This window comes from Phyllopteryx taeniolatus, chromosome 12, assembly GCF_024500385.1.
Source record: "Phyllopteryx taeniolatus isolate TA_2022b chromosome 12, UOR_Ptae_1.2, whole genome shotgun sequence".
Lineage (NCBI taxonomy): Eukaryota > Metazoa > Chordata > Actinopteri > Syngnathiformes > Syngnathidae > Phyllopteryx > Phyllopteryx taeniolatus.
The window spans coordinates 25,431,605-25,453,582 of NC_084513.1; the positions used below are offsets into that span (position 1 = coordinate 25,431,605).

At 40.4% G+C, this 21,978-nt stretch overlaps 2 protein-coding genes across 5 annotated transcripts in view; both read right to left on the minus strand.

Annotated features, from left to right (window-relative positions):
* The window catches only part of inhbb (inhibin subunit beta B), a 12,796-nt gene extending 12,664 nt beyond the window's left edge, over positions 1 to 132 (minus strand). The window contains exon 1 of the mRNA XM_061792908.1: positions 1 to 132. This exon is cut by the window's left edge and continues 751 nt beyond it. The gene's annotated coding sequence lies outside the window, so the exon portion shown is untranslated.
* A 932-nt stretch (positions 133 to 1,064) lies between these two features.
* On the minus strand, positions 1,065 to 21,497 carry si:dkey-3d4.3 (kelch domain-containing protein 3). 4 transcript variants are annotated; one of them, XM_061792698.1, is made up of 9 exons: positions 21,196 to 21,497; positions 19,447 to 20,291; positions 14,380 to 14,572; positions 13,795 to 13,877; positions 12,638 to 12,716; positions 12,153 to 12,199; positions 10,331 to 10,451; positions 7,599 to 7,788; positions 1,065 to 3,486 (listed from the first exon to the last, which is right to left on the minus strand). In XM_061792698.1, exons 3-9 carry the CDS (start codon positions 14,537 to 14,539, stop codon positions 2,862 to 2,864), a joined length of 1,305 nt encoding a protein of 434 aa, XP_061648682.1. In that variant the 5' UTR covers positions 14,540 to 14,572; positions 19,447 to 20,291; positions 21,196 to 21,497; the 3' UTR covers positions 1,065 to 2,861. The 4 variants fall into 4 exon arrangements, with proteins under 4 accessions (XP_061648682.1, XP_061648684.1, XP_061648681.1 ...); XM_061792700.1 differs by lacking the exon at positions 19,447 to 20,291 and having other exon boundaries at positions 14,384 to 14,572; positions 21,196 to 21,496; XM_061792697.1 differs by lacking the exon at positions 19,447 to 20,291 and having other exon boundaries at positions 21,196 to 21,495.
* Between the last annotated feature and the right edge of the window lie 481 nt (positions 21,498 to 21,978).

Here is a 21,978-nt window from a genome sequence, read left to right on the forward strand (position 1 = left end):
TTTTTTTTTTAATATAGAAGAGTCGGAACCACGTGGGGATTTCCACCAACTACACGCAAGGGATTAGCAGACGACTCCGCTATAGTTGACAGGCTTTTATTATGGAAGCATAGGTTGCCTATTCAGACCCTTCCCCCCCCCCCCTTCTCCTCCTCCCTAAAGGGTTGCCTTATTAAAGCCACTCCGTCAAACACAGTGTGAGGTTTCCAAAAAAAAAAAAAAAAAAAAAGCCACCTCGTCATGTGATTATTCATTTATTGCTCTTTAAAAATAAAACTTTCCTAATCCCATAAAATACTTTTCAAATTGCATAACGGGTATTTTTTGTTTGTTTGTGCCGTTCGATGGCATTTTGAATTTTCCACAGCGTATATGCCTGTAAATGCCAAAAAAAAAAAAAACTATAACATCAATATTGAAATGGTAATATTTCAATCCAACCGACTTGCTAAAGAGTAGTAGACAAACACCGCCATCTACTGCTCATGTACAGACAGTACACATTTCAGGGAGTTTTTCTTTTTGTTTTTAGTCCCTCCAGGATTTGGCGGGTTATTGTTGTAACTGCTGCGGAGTAAATTCATCAAAGTCGTCTGTCTTTTGGGATGAAGGAGGAAAAGGGTGTAGCCGGGGAAAGTGTGGGGTTTGAACCCCGATCCTCAGAACTGTGAGGCGGATGTGCTCGCCAGTCACCCCAGAAGGTACATAATTAACAAAATTCAAGAAGTACCTTTTTTTGTACTATTTTTGTTTCGTGGTGTGCCATGAAATTTTTTTTTTTCCCCCCAGTGGTGCACTGCTCAAATGAAGCTCACCAACAGCTAGGCACGATTGGGGTTTCCAACAGGACTGGCGGCTGTTGCCGGCTGGCGGAGTCCATGAGGTACCATGAAGCACTTCAGAGTCCCGAAGGTCCGGAGAAAGCATATAGTGAGTTTTGCAGCTCTCCAAAGCAATTGTCTCTTATATGTGAACTTTTAAGTGCAAGCCTCTAAGCGACACATAATAGCAGCCAGAAAAATAAAAGCATAAATCTGTCTGCAAAATGTCACAAACAGTAAATAAAAGCTTAAACAATTTCCTTTATTAACTCAAGAGGAAGGTTGTGCATACAGCTGTATCATGATTAAAATTAGTTGATGAATGAAAAACGACATCAAAATTTTTTTTTTAAAATTAGCGCAGCGTTTACATTCCAGAAACCCCCTAGAATAGATGAAATTGGAAGTTGAGATCAATTATTTATTGTAATATTTATATCAAAAAAAAATAAAAGTTTTATATATGCAATACAAAGTCAATAGGTGCTACTTTATAGAGGTAACGGTATTCATTTGCCCACCTGACTTCGGCATTCACACACTCTACACGAGCACATGCCTATAAAAGGTGGGTGTGCTCTGCTTGAGTGACATGAACAACAGCCCATGCAGACATGGTGTGAACGGGTGATTTAACAGGCGATTCCTAAAACATTAGGCACTGCGCTCCACAGTGACGGTCCCGGCGTGTAGGCGGCGGAAAGCATCACGGGAAGTAGGGCCGGCAGATCCCACTGCGTCCCAGAATTCTTTGTGGGTGGTGCTCTTTTTAACTATAGTACTGTAGTTGGAGAAAATCAAGCTAAACGTTGCTCTTTACTTGTATTTGTTCCTGTCTGCATTGTTATGCGTGTGTGCATTAGCAATACGTGCATTTATTTTTAATGAAACTCTGACACTGTGCTTGTGTGTTAACTACACTAACACACTAACATGTGTATGTGTTCACTGTGATGGGTTAAATGCAGAGAACAAATTTCGTGTGCATGCATGCATGTTCATGACAATAAAAGATGATTCTTCTTCTTCTTCTTCTTCTTCTTCTTCTTAAACAGTGGCACGTTCACTGAACCAATAAGCAACATGGCGACGTATCAAATGTCGGAGTCAAAATGACTCAGTAAAGGCCTTTTCCCAATGCAACTTGCCTAGTGTGAAAGGTCTCTGCGGCAAAACGTCAAGAAAACAGCCACCCAGTGTGACCGATGCGGACAATGCCCATATTAGGAAGTGCTGACATAGCAGCCTACAAGAAAGTCGGGGGGTGTTCCCTGCTGAGTAGACCATAACTTGGCAATATGTATTCGTGATTGTTGCAAAAGAAAGCCAACTTTGCTTATTTTTAGGAGGAGGAGGAGGTGAGGCAGCAGCAAAAAAAGGGAATGGGTGTATCCCAGACTAATTTCACAGCAGGATCTCGGAGTTTAAGCTCGTTCGTGAGCTATATAGTTCCAGGAAGAGCGATTCGAGGTGTATTTCAAGATGAGCAGGGAGCTTTGAAAGAGTTTGAAGCCGCTCTGGAATAGAACATTTTTCTATTCGAGGGCGCACCGCGGTGTGACAGACCCCCTCTGCATTGCCGCACAGTGACATGGCAAAATGCACTGCGGCCCCCTCACCACATACACAATGAATGGGAAAGTTGAGGGCGGCATGCGCATTGCCAAGTGCAGTGTGAAAAGGCCTGAAGGTTTCTTTTTAGTAAATAGAATAGAATCACCTTTTATTGTCATGAACATGCATGCATACACACAAAATTTGTTCTCTGCATTGAAAGAGCCCCTTTGTCCTTATGTAAGTCATTGCTAACTGCAGGTGTGTTACTGCATTACACTCAAAAATAATAATACAATCTGCAATGCTCTGAATCTGGAATAAGTGAACTGCGATATAACAAGGGATTACTCCATAATAAAAATATTTTGTAACAATAACATATGTCAACATTACACTGAAGGTAACACAATAGCATAACACTGTTTTTCTCCCGCATTCTCTGAATAAGAGGAGCATATTTTAAAATGCGCTCTTTAAAGGCTGTCAAGACTCAGACAGAGTCATTTGCCAAACCGAGAGAGGATTAAGTCCAAGACACGGTCTGCCTCCCAACACCAGTAGCAGGTCAGGCAAATGCTGTGACACATCTTCATCCTCTCCTTCGAGCAACTCCTCCTCTGTGCAGCTCCCGTCTTTACTAAATGCTTTGTTTTCAAATGTCAGACAGCTTCCATCTCGATGCACAGTTTTTTCCAGTAAGTCACTTTTGTCAAGTTCTGTGGCATGACTAAGATTTTTGAGGTGACACTTGTCTAAGGTGAAAGTTTGCAGCTCTATAGCGCCCTCTGATCCCAGAAAAGTGAGTGGGGCAGGAAAACATTTGTTTTTGAAAGGCCTAAATTTCTCATAGTGCAGCTTTGGGTTGGCTTCTGAGCAGATGCTGGTGGTCTCGGCTGTGTAGTTCGGGCCAAGACCAATACAACAGTGGTGAATCTTATCTGGAGAGCTCGATCCCGGCATTGTGTTTATTTGCCACCATGTATGAGTGGAGAAGTTGTACCTCCATAGACAGTTCTTTGGATAGTTCAGGCTTTCTCCTCCCCCGAAAAGAAGCATGCTGTCCTTGTAGGCTACAGCTGAATGACCAATCAATTTTGAGGGTCCAGATCTGGGGAAAGTAAAAAATGAGACAGAGATAAATCATTTCAAAACTTTTTGCACCATTAATGTGACCAAACGTGGAACTCAATTGAAAAAAGAAGACATCTTTTAAAGTGTGGAAGTAAAAGTACCGTGATTTCTCGTGTATAATCCGCACCCATGTATAATACGCACCCCCAAAGTTGACCTAAAAACATGAATTACTGTATTATGTGTATTTTGTTTGTTTTTTCAAATAATTATTCTGAAGTTAAGCAATTTATTTGAACACGTAATACTTTCTATTTACTTGCTCTCATTTTGAAAGTCACAGCCCTACTTATATTTAGTAAATGAGAAAACATACAGTTGTGCTCATATGTTTGATTATCCAGGCAGAATTTCTAAGACGTGTACAATTCTTTAAAGAAAACATGAAGGCGAAATACATTTAATTTTATTTTAATGGGATTCAAATTAAATTGTCAAGCATTTCACAAAAGCATTATCATTATACAAAACAAATAAATTAATGATTGTTGTTGTTCAGTCATCAGTCATATTTTTTTCATAAACCCGAGGTGGTTGTGGCATATTGGAATGAAAGTGTACAGCTTTTTCATAACCTCTAGATGACAGCATACATTTATAAAATGTGAAAGTTTTTTTTCATTTCCCCCTATACCTATGTGTAACCCGCACTATTGACTTTGGACATTTTTTGGGGGGGAAAGAAGTGCGCATTATACATGAGAAATTACAGTAACAGAGATAATCTGGTTGTACAAGTTGCACACTTTCTTATAACTGGGAATTAGAATTAAGCAATCACATTAAGCCCAAGTAAAATTCAGATGTTCTAGTGGGCTTTTCATTCCATTTTTGCAGTAACATTTTACAGCACAAATCATGGTTACAGAGAGCTTCCACAGCATCAGATGTCACTGTTTAAAGGTATCAACCAGGAAAAGTGTACAAAAGAATTTCCAAGTCATTAAATATACCATGGAACACAGTGAAGAGTCATCATCAAGTGGATAAAATATGGCACAACAGTGACGTTATTGTCTGTCCCTCCAAAATGTATGAAAAGACGAAAAGAAAACAGGTCAGGGAGGCTGCCAAGAGACCGACAGTAACAGGGAAGGAGCTGCAGGAATTTCTGGCAAGTACTGGCAGTTTAGAACATGTGACTGTGTGAGATGTGATTTTAAGGTTTTATTACTTAAACATAAAATATGATATTATATTAAATAGTCTTGCTGACTTTAGTGGTACCGTATGTTCCATACCAAAACCTATGTTCGCAACGTGGCGGTCTTTTGGTGACTGAGAGCTAAACAGAAGTCAGCAGGTTCTAGAGCAGACATCTTCAGATGGAGGACTTTGGATCGAGTCAAGGTCTCATGCAGACCTACTGTCAATTGCCGTTGAATACAGTATGTGTACCGTTATGGGGCATTTTTTTCCTCCAACAGATTGTCACAGACCGTGAGCGAGCTACAGACAGTATTACGGTAGGAACACTATATTGCCAAAAGTGTTCGCTCACCTGCCTTGACTCACATATGATCTTTGGTGACACCCCCTTCTTAATCAATAGGGTTTAATAGGACATCAGGCCACCTTCTACAGCTATAACAGCTTTAACTCTTCTGAAAAGGCTTTCACAAGGTTCAGGAGTGTCTGTAAGGAATTTATGACCATTCTTCCAGAAGCGCATTTTTGAGGTCACACAGTGATGTTGGACAAGAAGGCCTGGTTCTCAGTCTGCACTCTAATTCATCCCAAAGGTGTTCTATCAGGTTGGTGTGAGGATTTTGTACAGGCCCGTCAAGTTCATCCACACCAGTCATCCATGTCTTAATGGACCTTGTGCATTGGTGCACAGTCATGTTGGAAGAGGAAGGGGCAATCCCCAAACTGTTCCCACAAAGTTGGAAGCAATGAATTTCCAAAAGCTCTTGGTATGCTGAATCTTTCACAGTTCCTTTCACTGGAACTAAGGAGCCAAAATTTTATCTAACATGGCTGTGCACCAGTGCACAAAACAAGCTCCATAAAGACATGGATGAGAGAGTTTGGTGGGGATGAACTTGACGGGCCTGCACAGAGTCCTGACCTCAATGCGATAGAACACCTTTGGGATGAATTAGAGCGGAGACTGAGAGCCAGGCCTTCTCGCCCAACATCAGTGTGTGACCTCACAAATGCGCTTCTGGAAGAATGGTAAAAGATTCCTATAAACACACTCCTCAACATTGTGGGACAGCCTTCCCAGAAGAGTTCAAGCTGTTTTAGCTGCAAAGGGTGGACCGAAATCATGCTGAACCCTATGGATTAGGAATGGGATGTCACTTAAATTCATATGTGAATTGTTTGGTTTTGAGTTTTTCCTTGCCCGGTTGGGGAGTTTAGATTAGGGGATATCGCTGATCTTTGTCAACTGTGGGCCCAGTAAAGCCCTTTGAGATTCTTTTGTGATTAAGCCCTATAAAAATGCACTTGACTACAATCTCCCATCTTCTTCATATGTCTGAGCTTTGAGGTAAGGTGGCAAGACGAAAGTCTTTTCTTGCTAAGAAAAACATCCATGACATTTTGCAAAAACACACAAACTCTCCCAAACGCATGTGGGAAAATGTGTTATGGTCCAATGACACCAACGAACCTTTTGGCGCAAACAACACTGCTTTTCACCAAGCGACCACCATAACTATAGTGAAGCATGCTTTGGGGCTATTTTATGGGACTCAGTGGAGGAAATTATGAGCAGTTACAAGTACCAGTCAGTGTTCGCACAAAACCTTCTGGCTTCTGCTAGAAAGCTGAAGAATGTAATGTATTATGTAGCTGTATCACACTGTAAAACAAAAACAATTTTGACATTGAAAGTGCTTCAGTTTACAAAAAGTCCTTAAAAAGCTTGACTACAGCCAACTTGACTGTATGATTTAGGACTTATGATTTATGATTTTGCAGGCCACGTTCACCCCAACTTGATCTCAAGTGGGCCAGACCAGTATATCTGTGAAAAATTTATTGATGATTATCTTGCTGCATATGTTGCGGAATCATATGAGCAATTTGAAATTTGAAAGAAGGCGCCATCTCCAAACTTCTCCCACAGAGTTGGAAATGTCCAAAATATTAACCCCTGAGTTCCAGTGAAAGGAACTCTGAATGCTTCAAGCATGCCGAGAGATTTTGGACACTCAAACAGTTTGGAGATTACCACTTCCTGTTTCAAAATGTCTGTGCACCGGTGAACAAAGCGAGGTCCATAAAGACATGAATGAGAGAATTTGGTTTGGATGAACTTGACTGGCCTGTACAGAGTCCAGCCCTCAACCTGGGTTCATTTTGAGTAAACAGTGAGCCAGGCCTTCTTGTCCAACATCAGTGGGTGACTGACTCACTCCTAAACCTTGTTGAAAGCCTTCCCACAAGAGTTGAAACTGTTAAAGCTGCAAAGGGTAGCTCAACATCATATTAAACCATATAGATTTATAATGGGATATAAATTAAAATCCCATGTAAATCAAGGCAGTTTAGTGAATACTTTTGGCAATATAGGCTATGTTCACATACTTTTAATACGATGCGGCTCACAAGCAGGCGACAAAATGTTAGCCTAGAAGGCTAGTGCTTGCACTAACATTTGTATGTAAACATGCCGGCGTGTGTCCAATCATGCTCTAAAGCTTCGGTAAACTGATTTGTGGGCGTGAATAAATTGTTGTCAAAGGCACCCAAGTACGTTGACAACGGCAAGCAGGGGACGCAATGTGCCGGTCACCATACGCAATCCTATTGGTCGACATCAAGGTGCGCTGTCGGAGAGTTGTCGATACGTCACACTACATGGAAGATTTCCAAAAATATCAAACATGCTAGACTTTTCATTTTGGCATCGTAGGGTTATCGCAGGGCCAAACAAGAGGTTTTGTCATTCATGACAAAATATGTCGCGCCTATCCGACTTGCACAGGTATGTTTTTGTATCCAGTAGCATGATGGAAAAGAGTTCATGTTAAGTTCAAGTTCATGTCTATTCATTGAACAAAAGCTATTTTCCGTACCACTTATCCTCTCACTAGGGTCGCAAATGTCAAACTCAAAAGATGAAATGTGACTTACTTGGTTTTGAGCGAACTCCACGTGTAGCTGGCAGGATTCCACTTCCAGAAATCTCTCTGCTCTCTCAAGCCTTTCAAGCCACCAAACAGGTACATGCAGCTCTGGTAGACCATTGCAGAGTGACTATGTCTTGGACCCGGGCTAAGAGATCCCTGCTGTAAACCAGTGAGGAGCGACCAAACCATGGTATCTGTCAGGCATACAGACACATGCAACATAAACTTCAACATTTGCTGCAGTATTAAGTTATTTTACTGAATCTTCTTTTCCATTTGGCTTTACACTACTGAGGAGTCACCACAGCGAATCATCATCTTCCTTCTCTGTCTGTCCTTTGCATCTTCATCAATCTCGTCTTGCCCTTCTGATGCACTCATTTCTGATTCGGTCATCATTTTTGACTATGCCAGTTCCAGCTGTCTCCGTTCTTCTGATCATTGCTACCGTTTCCAAACCATACAACACAGTTGGTCTCACTTCTGTCTTATAAACCAGCCAACCCCAACCTCCCAGTCATCAGGCCATTTGGTACTATGACTGAAGAAAAAATAATTTATTAATCATCGGCGTCGGAAAGAAATTTTATTTTTAAAATCAGTCTGTCACAGCCTGACATGTAATAGAGCCGATCACATTTCCTCTATGTATTCTGCAGTGTGTTGCCGATATTGAAAGTCTGTTTTTTTTAAATAAAATAATAAGTGAAAATTGTGACTGCGAAACATGTTGGAAGGCATGTTGTTAAAAAAATAAATTATGATAAAAATAAAATAAAAACTAAAACAAAAAACAAAACCTCAACCAATGAAATGCCTGCTTGAGGAAAGAAGTTGTGGCCACGTCATGCCACATATGTCCAAAAACGCCAGCCCATCGCCAAAATTTGTGAGTACCTTTGTAATTGTCCACGTACACTTCTGAAAATATCAGAACAATCGGCATTGTATTCATGATTTCATTGATGCGTTTCCATATCAGCAAGGTACCATACCCCATAGAAGAAGTGCTTTGCAGATTCGTTTCCACATTTATAAACGGCTTTCGTCCGCTCAATTTTGTATTTATTCCACTACAAATGCCTCTAAGTTGTCCAAATAGAGCATTTCTATAGGTGACAATGTGTGATAGACACAGGCTTTGGCTGCTGGCTGTCGTAACGTCGGATGACGAGGGCATCGATCTCTCGGACAAAATCGTTTACTTGGCTTTCTGTCCTAAAACACCGGCCAATCTTCACCAAAATCTACAAGCACATTCCTATTTATGTACACGTACACCTCTGATAATATCACGACGATCGGGCTGATATTTAAGATTTTATGGACCAAAACGTTTTCCTCTCCATAGATGCATAATTTGCATGAGGCTTGCAAGGGTGGCTTTGCCCACCATGTTTGTATCATTTTAATGATAATAATAATGTTTAATGTGTCATGTTTTTCTGCATATTAGATTAGCGATTGTCGGTCGAACAACATTTTGGGGTGCTAGCTGTTGTTCATATGATAGGGCAATGACGCAGGCATATGACAGTAATGTAAGGTATACCAACTAGAACAAAGTCGGTGTTTGGAAACTCAAGCAAGCTCTCCTTTTTTCATTTCCTGGAAAGTTGTCATTTTGGAGGTGAGTGGAAAATATGAGTTACCGTAATATCTAGTGTATAATACGCATTCCCCCCCCCCCAAAAAAAAATTGTCCAAAGTCATTAGTGCACATTATACACAGGTGTGGGGGTTTCATATTTTATAAATGTATGCCGCCATCTGGTGGTTATGAAAAAGCTGTACACTTTCATTCCAATATGACAGGGGTACGTATGACTGCATATATGTACAGTTGTGCTCATTAATTCACATACCCTGGCAGAATTTGTGAAATATTGTTTTTTTTTTTTTTTTTTAATATGACTGACTGAAAAACAACCATCATTAATTTCTTTATGGTTATGTTTTGTTTAATGATAATGCTTTTCTGAAATGCTTGACCGTTTAATTTGAATCCCATTAAAATAAAATTAAATGTGTTTTGCCTGGTCCTTCATATTTTCTTTAAAGAATTGTACCCATCTTAAGAATTCTGCCTGGGTAATCAAACATATGAGTACAACTGTGTGTTTTCTAATTTACTAAATCAAAGTAGCGCTGTGAATTTCAAAATAAGAGAAAATAAATCTAAAAAAGGATTACGGGTTCAAATAAAGTGCTAAACTTTAATTATAATTATTCGAAAAAAAAAACCTAACAAAATACAGATACGTCTTGTTTTGATCATATGGGTAGAGGCAAAATCATGCATTGTAAAAATGCATTATACATTGGTAGAAGGGTTTTCCAGAATTTTGAGGTCAACTTTGGGGGTGCGTATTATACATGTGTGCGCATTATACACAACAAATTACGGTAATACTGCCGCTTTTTTTCCATATGTAGTGTCTCTCGTTGTGTTTTTTGTTTTTTTTCCCCCCATAATGTTTTCATTTTCTAGGTTGGGGGATTCTTCCAGCGACAATATATAAAATATGACTAATTACTCCCATTTTATACTATAGTATGCAGGGAATTTGGTCTCCGGTTCCACGCTCTACATCACACTGAGACAAATGGGGAGGGGGGTGTGGGGTGGGGGTGTATTTGGAGATGAAAAAGGATGAAAAATGCTATTTGTTATTCAATAATTGCTCCAAAAATGATTGCTATTATCATTATCATGACTATTTTTAACTCACTCACCAAAATCCAAACTCCAAAATTCTTGAGACGATCCCTTTATATCTACGAAGCCACCGTACACCAGCATGGATGAGCCTCCCACCACCGCACTGTGGCCTTTTCTGTTCGTTGGCATTGGAGACTATTATCCATAAAAACATAACACAGTCAAGTTAGTTTTATTCATGTAGTACCATTTTACCTCAAGGCACTATACATGGAGCAGGTCTCGAACCATGCTCAGGCACTCATTCACTTCCTCACTAACAAACATTGATCAATAAAATACCCGTCTCTGAGGTTTTCAATACAAAAGGTTGTCTGCTAAATTATTGCATGTACATTATTGTTGCATTTCAGGTGGTATTCACTGACTCCAGAGAGACGGTGCAGGGGAGAGAGAAAAAGACTACAGCGTGGAAGTAAGTTGAGTTAAAGACGGAGAAAAGGAGAAAGTTAAGAAAATGACTGAAAAAGGGAGAACAAAATTTGTAACAAGTGGTGCTCTCCATTTTTTTTCTCAAAATTACAATGGAACGACCAGTCATTTCTGTTCATACTTCCCACTGGGATCACTTACAAGGACTGACTCACTGAAAAACGTACAATACTTAGCTTAAATAATATTTACAATGAAAGCCTCTTCTGTGAGCTGGTTGAACGCGCTGCACAGCTGACGTCACGGAGTAAGAATAGTTTCCTCGCTCTTCGCATCAAAATGACTGTGGTGGGAGCAATGGTATATGTGTGTGTGTCCCACTCACTTTCACGTTTACGTAACCGCACGCACAAAGGACTGTTGCTTTCAGGGACCACAATTGGCAGTGTACTGATAATGGTGGGCTTGTTTAGGAACTTACTCTATTGGCATGTCAAGTCTGCACTAAGTTGCTGATTCAATATGGCTTCAACTACACTAATATTTCAGTTATTGGTTCATGTTGATGACATGATTCTGTAACTTGTGTGGCGTACATTACCAAGTAATGGGTATGGTTAAGCTAATAAGTTGAGCTATTTTATACTGTGGAAAAGTGATAATACTGCCACTTGACAGCTGCTCAAAGTGACTGAAGAGTTACTTTGAGGCACAGCTGTACTAATCGGCTGTCCCACCTACTATATACTGTATGTCCATTTCTGTGCTGACTGACGTTGTTAGTCCCAAACATTACGGTTCCTAAATGTTTCATTCCAGCCTGCCCACAACAAATGTACAGTCCTTATACAACAGTGCCCCCTTGTGTCCAGCCGATGCTTATTATATCATTACGTCTCCCCTATAACGACACACTATAACTGTTTTTTTCCCCCCCCACCAATACCAATAACTTGCTGCTTCTCCAAGCCGATCTTGATAACCAATATTATTATTATTTATTTATTTTATTGTCCAGTCCATCGCGACAACTGTGCTTTCGCATGCGGCCAAACCGCCCCGCTTGCTCCTGTGTCGGCTTGAGCTGCTTCGTAGGCCGCAGGGTCTTGCCGCCAGCGTCATAGTTACGAACTCAAAGTCACTGGATAATCATAATAAATAAATAAATAAATAAATAATAAATGTCATAATGATACAGCTCTTACAGTTTTATCGGTCCTTTTTTTTTTTATTGTACCGATCAGTGTCACATAAATGTTTTTTCTAATATCGGGCCCCTAATCATAAGTCCGATAATTATCCCTAACAAAAATCTACACAAAAAAAAAAATAAAAAAAGAATACTCTTTCCAGTGAACGATGGGAGCCGACTCCTGATTGGGAGCTGCTTTGTCAATTTTTCTCGTCTTTTTTCAACTCCATATTTTTGTGAAAGGGCCCCAAAAAACGTAAAAGTATCTCTACCTGAGGCCCACTTGCTTTTCTTGGACAGTGCACCCATTTCTGCTTGGCTGAAAAAGACAAAAAGAATAAAGTTGTACATTGTGATTCCAAAGAAAAGCATGAACCACCAAGTTGTGCTGCTTTGTTCGTCACATAACCTTTTTTTTTTTTGTACAATACATTGTTACAGCTCTAAAGAGCTCTTTAATTAAAGCTGAATGACAAATTCAGAACATTTAAATAAATAGAATATTAAAAACTTTGCATGTGAAAGGATGTGCCGTGTATCAACGAAGTCTGAAAGTTATGATCAGTTGAATAGGTCAAATTGCGTTTTTAGTGTATTCCCTATGCACCACCTGTGAACTTTTGTAGCAAGAGTAAGAAGAACGTTGGCACGCGTGCATGTTGCAACGTGTTTCGTCTAAGACGTATGATTGGCCAATAATGTTAACAGCATCAGCTGACAATATTTCATTTGCCTTCACCTCCTTAGAAAACCTCACCAATGTCAAACACCCAGAGGGGACATCTCAGCGAAGTGTATGCTGAATCCAGTGTGCCTCCAAACACGTATATAAAGCCCTGAAAGTACAGATCAATTTTCATAATTCAGTCATTATGAGCAATGCAACATTTGCATGTATGTATGTGTTGTGAAAAATATTTCTCAAATTCTTATGTTTTTGCATAGTTTCCCCACTTTAATGTTTAAGCTCATCAAACAAATGTAAAAGCGAACTTAAAATGCGGTTGGTGGTTTCATATATTAAGGTGGAAAAAAAAAAAAAAATGATTCAAAGTTACCTTGTCCTGTGTGAAAAAGTAATTGGTAAAAACCTAATGACTGATTGGGCCATCCTCAGCAGCAACAACTGAAATCGAAGTGAAAAGAAGCGAAATGAAACTGGCAATGAGTCGTTCACATCTCTGCGGAGATAGTTTGGCCCACTTTCCCTTTCAGAATTGTTTTCAATCAGCAAAAAATGGAGGGTTTTTCCAATCGGATTCAAGTCCGGACTTGGATTGGGCCACTTCAAAGGCATCGTTTTGTTTTTCATTCAGAAGTTCAGAAGTTAACCTAAGTGCGCTTGAGCTTGAGGCCTCCAACTGAATGGTCCTTCAGGTTCATCAATCATAGCAAGTTTTCCAGGTCCTGAAGGCACAAAGCAGCCCAAGACCATAACACTACCACCGCCATGTTTGACTGTTGGTATGATGTACTGTTCCTAAAATGCTGTGCTACATTTTCTCCAGATGTAACGAGACACACATCATCCAGAAAGCTCAACTTTCATCTCGTCAGTCCAAATAACATTCTCCCAAAAGTCTTGGGAATCATTCAGATGTTTTTTTTTTTTTTGCAAAAGTAAGATGGCCTTTTATGTTCTTTTGGATGAATGCCATTTTTGTCCAGTCTCTTCCTTATTGTTGCATCATGAACACTGACCTTAACTGACCAGGTAAGTTTGAATATATATATATTTTACCTTCATAAATAAAATCACAATTTACAAACAGCATTTTAAGTTCACTTGGGTTATATTTGCCTGATATTTACATTTGTTTGACTATGCCAAAATATAAGAATTTGCGAAGGGGGTCAATACATTTCACAGCAATGGATGTATGTACTGTACGCATGCATGCATGTCAATTTCACCTCATGAGCGACCATGGAATGCGCCTCCACTTCCTCTGGTGCAGTCTCACCTATGCTGCTCAACTCTGTCCATTCATTACGCACTAAAAATTGGGGCATTGAAGGGCATTTAGAAGAATGGTTATTAAAATTTTTTTTTTTTTTAAAAAGACCTCTGTGGAAGCAGCAGACCTTTCTTCACAATTCTTATTGGTTTGCATGGATTACAATAATATGGGATAAATGGAAGTTAAAGTTATAGTATTTTATCTGAGGTGAGATGGAGATGAAGAGCTCAGTGATGACCTTTAAAAGTGTGTCATTTATAATTATGGAATTCATTTATTATAATTCCTGATGGAAAGTTACACTTCAACTCTGCTATATGTGAGCTGATATGAGTTATGGTCACAAGTAGACATACACTCATCGTGGTCGTGAATGTCATATTCATTTTGGGCTTTCATTTGAACCGGACTTTAAGTGCTCGAATTTTCATATTTGGGTTATTTTTAAAAAACATAGGAACTGCTTTAAAATGCAAAAAAAATTAATGTCTTCTTCAAATCAACTGCTAAAGAATCATGCTCTTTGTCTATGGCTTACCTACACTGTACCTCCAAAAGTCCCTCAGAGTGCCGTTGTCTCTTCCTCCCAGGATATAGACGTTTCCATCATGGCTGCAGCAAGCATGCTTGTAGCGGTCACAAGGAGCGCTGATGCTCTGGGGAAGCTGGCTCCACAGGCAGGGACTATTTTGACTCATTGCTGACCAATGCCAACCTCACTGGACCATCTCCTAAAAGAGGAAAACCCAACCACTTTCAAGAAGGAAGACCACTGAAATAAGCAGCACATTCTTATCGCACTCGTGAAACCACTGCTACGCTAGCTTCCAAAGATTAATGCTAGTGACAGACAACTACCCATCAATCTATCTGGATATAAAATGTTTACACACCCTTGTTCAAATGCCAGATTTTTGTGCAATAAAAAAAGACAAAGATGAACAGTTTAATTTGTTTATACTTTTGAGAGGGGAGGTAAAAAGTAAACAACTGAAATAATGTGGCTGCACAGCTGTGCAAACCCCTCTTATAACTGGGACGTGGCTGTGTTTGGAATTAACATTTAAACTGATGTTAAATGGGACTCAGGACACACCTGCCACCATTTAAAGTGCTTCTGGTTGACCCCAAATACATTTCAGATGATTTAGTAGGCTTTTTCTCACATTAAAAAAATGCTTTCCAGTTGAAACCTGAAGGTTTTGTTCTAACACTGACTGCGACTGTATTTTGAACTGTTCATAATTCCCTCCACCTTGTCCAAGACCCCAGTTACAGCTGAAGAAAAACAGCATGCTGCTACCACCAGGATTCATCGAAGGTATGGCGTTCTTTGGGTGATGCCTAGTGATCTGTTTGCACCAAACATACCTTTTCTAACTATGGCCAAAAAGTTTAACCTTGGTGTCATCGGACCGTACCAAATTTTCACGTTTGGGAGAACAGAACCAAATTTGAACTTTTGGGCCTTAATTCCAAAAGTACTGTAATTTCTCGTGTATAACGCGAACCCATGTATAACCCCAAAAGTTGACCTCAAAATTCAGTTGTGCTCATATGTTTTATTACCCAGGCATAATTTGTAAGATGGGTACAATTCTTTAAAGAAAACATGAAGGGCCAGGTGAAACATATTTAATTTAATTTGAATGGGATTCAAATTAAACTGTCAAGCATTTCAGAAATGCATTATCATTAAACAAAACATAACCATAAAGAAATGAATGATGGTTGTTGCTTGGTCATCAGTCATATTTAAAAACTCAATATTTCATAAATTCTGCCAGGGTATGAAAACTTATGAGCACAAATGTACATGTATGCAATCATACATTCCCCTGTCATATTGGAATGAAAGTGTAGGGTACACCTTTTTAATAACCTCTAGGTGGCTATGGCATATTAGACTGAAAGTGTAGACCTTTCTCTTAACCTCTAGGTGGCGGTGGAATATTGGAGTGAAAGTGTACAGCTTCGTCATAACCTCTAGATTGCGGCATACATTTATAAAATGTGAACGTTTTTTACCCCATTTTCCTCTATACCTATGTATACTGCGCACTATTGACTTTTGACAATTTTTTTTGGGGGGGGGGGGGGGAATGCGCATTACACACGATAAATTACGTTACTTTCATATTCATTACATTCGGTCACAGCTGCCACAAACTTAATTACAAATGTTTACAGGCTATGCTAAGTCCGAAGGTGTCATGTTCAAGTTTTCAGTCAAAGTACAAATTGTGAAAGCCATACATGTCCAGAATGTTAATGGTATAATAAATATTGACAAACCGACTTTGGTGTGACAGCCACATACCACACTTATTAATTACAAATATCTTTGTTCAGCTATCTATGCAAACGACATCTAGAGAAAGGCAGAACAATTATACATGAGAAATTACGGTAAATGCTTTTCAACTCGATGGCAGAAGGTACAATAAACCCACGTATCCACCTTTTGCCATTCACATGACAGAAGTCAAGTTTATTTGTATAGGCCTTAACCACAAGATAGTTTTACAGGGCACAGTTGACAAAGATCGTCGACATCCCCTAATCTAAATGCCCTAACAGAGCAAAGAAAAACTCAAAACCCAATTTGGGAAGAAAAGAAGAAACATTGAGAAGGGACCACAGATGGAGGGATCCCCCTCCCAGGATAACCAGGCTGCAATGAATGCTGAGTGGACAACATTGAGCACATAATCAGCTTTGTATTGAATTTAACAGGCCCAGATTTCACAACAAGTAATTTTTTTAGTAAACTGAGAAGACACCGTCATTATTTCAATATTCCCACTTTTTGTGACATTTGGTTTGGTAGTGTGTTGAGAGATTTTTCTAATATATTGAGTGGCTTGGCACAATAAAGGTTGGGAAACACTGAACTCGAGTCTTCTTATCCTTTGGGCTTGTCCACCATCTGCCCTCATGTCTTCCCTCACGACATCCATCAACCTTCTCTTTGGTCTTCCTCGAGCTCTCTTGCCTGGCAGCTCCATCCTCATCATCCTTCTACCAATATACTCACTATTTCTCCTCTGGATGTGTCCAAACCATCCAAGTCTGCTCTCTCTAACTTTGTCTCCAAAACATTGAACCTTGGCTGTCCCTCTGATGAGCTCATTTCTAATTTTATCCAACCTGGTCACTCTGAGAGCGAACCTCAACATCTTCATTTCCGCCACCTCCAGCTCTGCTTCCTGTTTTCTCTTCAGTACCACTGTCTCGAATCCGTACATCATGGCTGGCCTCACCACTGTTTTATAAACTTTGCCCTTCATCCTCGCAGAGACTCGTCTGTCACACAACACACGTGACAACTTCCTCCACCCGTTCCAACCTGCTTGGACACGTTTCTTCACTTTCTGACCACACTCACCATTGCTCCGGACGGTTGACCCCAAGTATTTAAAGTCCTCCACCCTTGCTATCTATTCTCCCTGTAGCCTCACTCTTCCCCCACCGCCCCTCTCATTCATGCACATATATTGTCTTCTTCATGCCTCCATCTTTCTAACGGTTCCTCCACCTGCTCCCTGCTTTCACTGCAGATCACAATGTCATCTGCAAACATCATGGTCCATGGGGATTCCAGTCTAACCTCATCTGTCAGCCTATCCATCACCACTGCAAAAAGGAAGGGGCTCAGGGCTGATCCCTGATGCAGTCCCACCTCCACCTTAAATTTGTCTGTCACACCTACAGCACACCTCACCGCTGTTCTGCTGCCCTCGTACATGTCCTGTATTATTCTAACATACTTCTCTGCCACTCCAGACTTCTGCATGCAGTACCACAGTTCCTCTTTGGGTACTCTGTCATCGGCTTTCTCTAGATCTACAAAGACACAACGTAGCTCCTTCTGACCTTCTATCTACTTTTCCATCAACATCCTCAAGGCAAATCTGTGGTATTCTTTCTAGGCATGAAACCATACTGTTGTTCGCAAATACTCACTTCTGTCCTGAGTCTAGCCTCCACTACACTTTCCCATAACTTGATTGTGTGGCTCATCAACTTTATTCCTCTATAGTTCCCACAGCTCTGCACATCACCCTTGTTCTTAAAAATGGGCACCAGCACACTTTTCCTGAACACTGAACTAGAGTGAGGGTATGGAAACGGATGTAATATTCTGTGATTGGCTGGTGACAAGTCCAGCTGTATCCCACCTGTAGCCCCAATATAAGCTGGGAATGGGCTCCAGGCCAGCTCACTCATGACCCTAATGGGCAGAAGCACAACAGAAAATCGATGGATGCATGGGATACATTATTAATTTAGTGACATATCTCAAAGGAAATTTATGATATTAGTCACTATTTGAGTGTAGTCATATACAGTATACACAATGTACTACATGTATTACACTCTTGAGGTACCAAAAAGTAATATGCAGATAGTAAAATAGTAATTGAGGAAAATATGACATATTGGTTTTGGATTCTTATGCCCACACTTAGGTTTCAACATTGTTCCAATGTAGACACTTGGATACGGGAGCGTCTCTTGTCTTCTCTTTCTTTATTCCTATGCACTCAGCAAGAGAATAGCAGAAAGCATATACTCAGACACTGTCTTGATTAAGTAGTGTTATTTTTACAGTATGGAGCCGCTATTTTTAACATACAGATTTTCTGCATGTTAGGCTAAAATCAACAAAAATCGACCCTGAATTTAAAATTTCTCACAAAGAAAGGAGCAGGAACGACAATATCAGGAGCACATCTTTAAAGCAACACTGTGTTTTATGTTCTTCTATGAAATCACAATGGCAATGTGTATTTGTCAACAAAATTTCGCACATATTTTATATAATAAAAATAAAATAACATAAAAAAAAATCAAGCACAATATTCAGCCACATCTCGTAAAGCTTTTTGCAGGAATGACGGACGATGCACGGCACAAATTATAGTAAGAGGCTGCAGCAAGACCACACACCATCTACCATGTTGATAATTACAAAGTAACATTTACTTAAAAACAATAAAACCATGATTAGTTTCTTTAACATACTGATTAAAGAGTATTAATAAATTATAATAAATAATTACATTCCATTTACCAGTCTATTCCACAAAGAGTATTGCATGTTGTTGTTATGAGTACTGAGTGTTCAACTGGGACTGCTATTATTGGCTCCATCATCAGGAGGGAAGCACACACACCACTCGAGATTTCAAATACACAGGACGAGTTCTCCATCAGTCCAGTAGTGACAATCAGTCTAAACAACAGCCATAACTATCATTTTAATGGGCGTTTCTAGCCTATTTTTTGGGGGGAGGGGATGCTCGAGCACCCCTAAAATGAATCCTAGCACCTCTCAAATTTGAGATATTAAAAAAAAAAATAAACAGGTTTTTTTAAGCAACCTAGAAAAGTGTAAGTATTTGGTTGAAACAATATTTCATTCATCCATTCTCTGCTTATCCTCACTTAGGGTTGCAGGTATATCCCATCTGATTCTGAGCAAGATGCAGGGTACACAGTGAATTGGTCGCCTGCCAATCACAGGGCAGAAATAGACAAACCACACCGTTCACACACACATTTATGCCTTGGGACAATTTAGAGTCTTCACTTCACCTACCATTAGGGTTGGGCATCGTTTGACTTTGAGCGATTCCGATTCCTAACGATTCTCGATTCCGATTCTTCTAGGAGAGGTGCCTGTGGAGTTTCTGACCAGCTTGTTCAATAGAATTCTAGCGTGTGAGAAGATGCCTGAGGAATGGAGGAAAAGTGTGCTGGTGCCCATTTTTAAGAACAAGGGTGAGATGAGCCACACAATGAAGTTATGTGAAAGAGTAGTGGAGGCTAGACTCAGGACAGAAGTGAGTATTTGCGAACAACAGTATGGTTTCATGCCTAGAAAGAGTACCACAGATGCATTATTTACTTTGAGGATGTTGATGGAAAAGTACAGAGAAGGTCAGAAGGAGCTACATTGTGTCTTTGTAGATCTAGAGAAAGCCTATGACAGAGTACCCAGAGAGGAACTGTGGTACTGCATGTGGAGGTGGGACTGCATCAGGGATCAGCCCTGAGACCCTTCCTGTTTGCAGTGGTGATGGATAGGCTGACAGATGAGGTTAGACTGGAATCCCCGTGGACCATGATGTTTGCAGATGACATTGTGATCTGCAGTGAAAGCAGGGAGCAGCTGGAGGAACAGTTAGAAAGATGGAGGCATGCACTGGAAAGAAGAGGAATGAAGATTAGCTGAAGTAAAACAGAATATATGTGCATGAATGAGAGGGGTGGTGGAAGAAGAGTGAGGCTACAGGGAGAAGAGATAGCAAGGATGGAGGACTTTAAATACTTGGGGTCCACCGTCCAGAGCAATGGTGAGTGTGGTCAGGAAGTGAAGAAACGGGTCCAAGCAGTTTGGAACGGGTGGAGGAAGGTGTCAGGTGTGTTGTGACAGACGAGTCTCTGCTAGGATGAAGGGCAAAGTTTATAAAACAGTGGTGAGGCCTGCCATGATGGACAGATTAGAGACAGTGGCACTGAAAAGACAACAGGAAGCAGAGCTGGAGGTGGCGGAAATGAAGATGTTGAGGTTCGCTCTCGGAGTGAGCAGGTTGGATAAAATTAGAATTGAGCTCATCAGAGGGACAGCCGAGGTTCGATGTTTTGGAGACAAAGTTAGAGAGAGCAGACTTTGATGGTTTGGACACATTGAAACATTTCCTTCACCTTTACAACACTGGACTACTCCATTTATCAGTGTCACGTGGGCAAAGAGCACCAGGTCCCGACAAAATACCGCTTTGTCCAAACACCGGCTCGGTTCTGGCATCCCGTCTTTGTTATTTGGGGTTAATCAATAACTGCACAATGTAGTCAAACCATTTAAAAGTGGACAACAGTGAAATGAAAAATACATTAAAATACACAGATGGGAAGGAAAAAAAAACGACGACGTTGGGGAGTATTTTGAGTTCTATTTCGCTCCCTCCGCTTGAACTTTGATGGCGTCCAATGTCATAGTCAGTAATGTACGACAGGAAGACTTTCCGATGACGTCCCACAAGAGGCATGTGGCTGTCAAGACTTCACGTTGGAACATCAACGCCACCGACTACCACGAATAGGCGGTGACCCCTTTTTTATTTCATTTCGCAGTTATCCTGCCAACGCGTTTTCGATCCAGTTGGGCCACAATGATAACGGTCAAGTTGAAGACGCGAAGAGGAGCGAGTGGACGCGTACTTGAACTCAGCGGTCGTTTTCCGACGTGCCTAAAACTTACGCTTACGTGCTTAGGTTGTTCTTGAACAATTGACCTATCTGGGGAAACCTTTTAGTCGTAGCATATATCATATGTGCAACTTACGAAATCGTCGCTGCTGCTCTTCCATTAATCGTCGTCGCCTTCACCCAAAAACGGACCTTCGTTGCATTCAGGCTTCCTCGTTAATTTCCGCTCTCCGTGGGAGGTTGGATTGACGTCCGTTTCGTCAGTCATAAAATTCGTTCCTTCGTGGGGCGCATTAGGTATAAATGTTGCTAACTCACACGTTTATATTCACACTTATTGAATTGCACCACTCTGCATTTGTTTTTCTGAAGAAGACGATGGCCACCAACGACAGTCTACATGGAACACAGGAGCGTTGAATGCATCTCCATTCCGGGGGGGCGGGGCAAAGAGCGAAGGGAGGGAAGGGTGTTGTTTCAGCCCTTGTCAAGTCTTCGTCGAGAGTTCGCTATTCGGCCACGGCTGCTCCGAACTGCATTACAAAACGTTTATGGGCCACGCTGAGTCACATTTTTATTATATATATATATATATTTTTTAAGACAAAGTCCAAATGTTAAAGGTACACATTGATAAAGTGACCGACAGAAGAATAATTTCCTTCATATTTATATGATGATATATTATGTATTAAATATAATACAGATAATATATTTATATTATCATATATATTATTATATAGTATAATACTGTGGGAGCCAGAGTAGCCAAATATTGGACTCGAGTAAAACTACCGTTACTTTCCAATAATAGGACTCAACTAGAAGTCAAATGTGCTCATCCGTCCAGTCTTGAGCAAGACAAGACAAGCAAGTACACTTATTTGCTACTGCCCTGGCGGATATTAAAGGGGTACGG

What these genes read in the sequence shown, in the direction of transcription:
- si:dkey-3d4.3 (XM_061792698.1), bottom strand. Translation starts at nt 14,539, where the DNA reads ATGAGTCAAAATAGTCCCTGCCTGTGGAGCCAGCTTCCCCAGAGCATC. An exon ending in CCTCTGGGTGTTTGACATTG is followed by an intron (nt 12,200 to 12,637) that starts GTGAGGTTTTCT and finishes TGTCTTTTTCAG; the next exon opens with CCAAGCAGAAATGGGTGCAC. An exon ending in GAAAAGCAAGTGGGCCTCAG is followed by an intron (nt 10,452 to 12,152) that starts GTAGAGATACTT and finishes TATGGATAATAG; the next exon opens with TCTCCAATGCCAACGAACAG.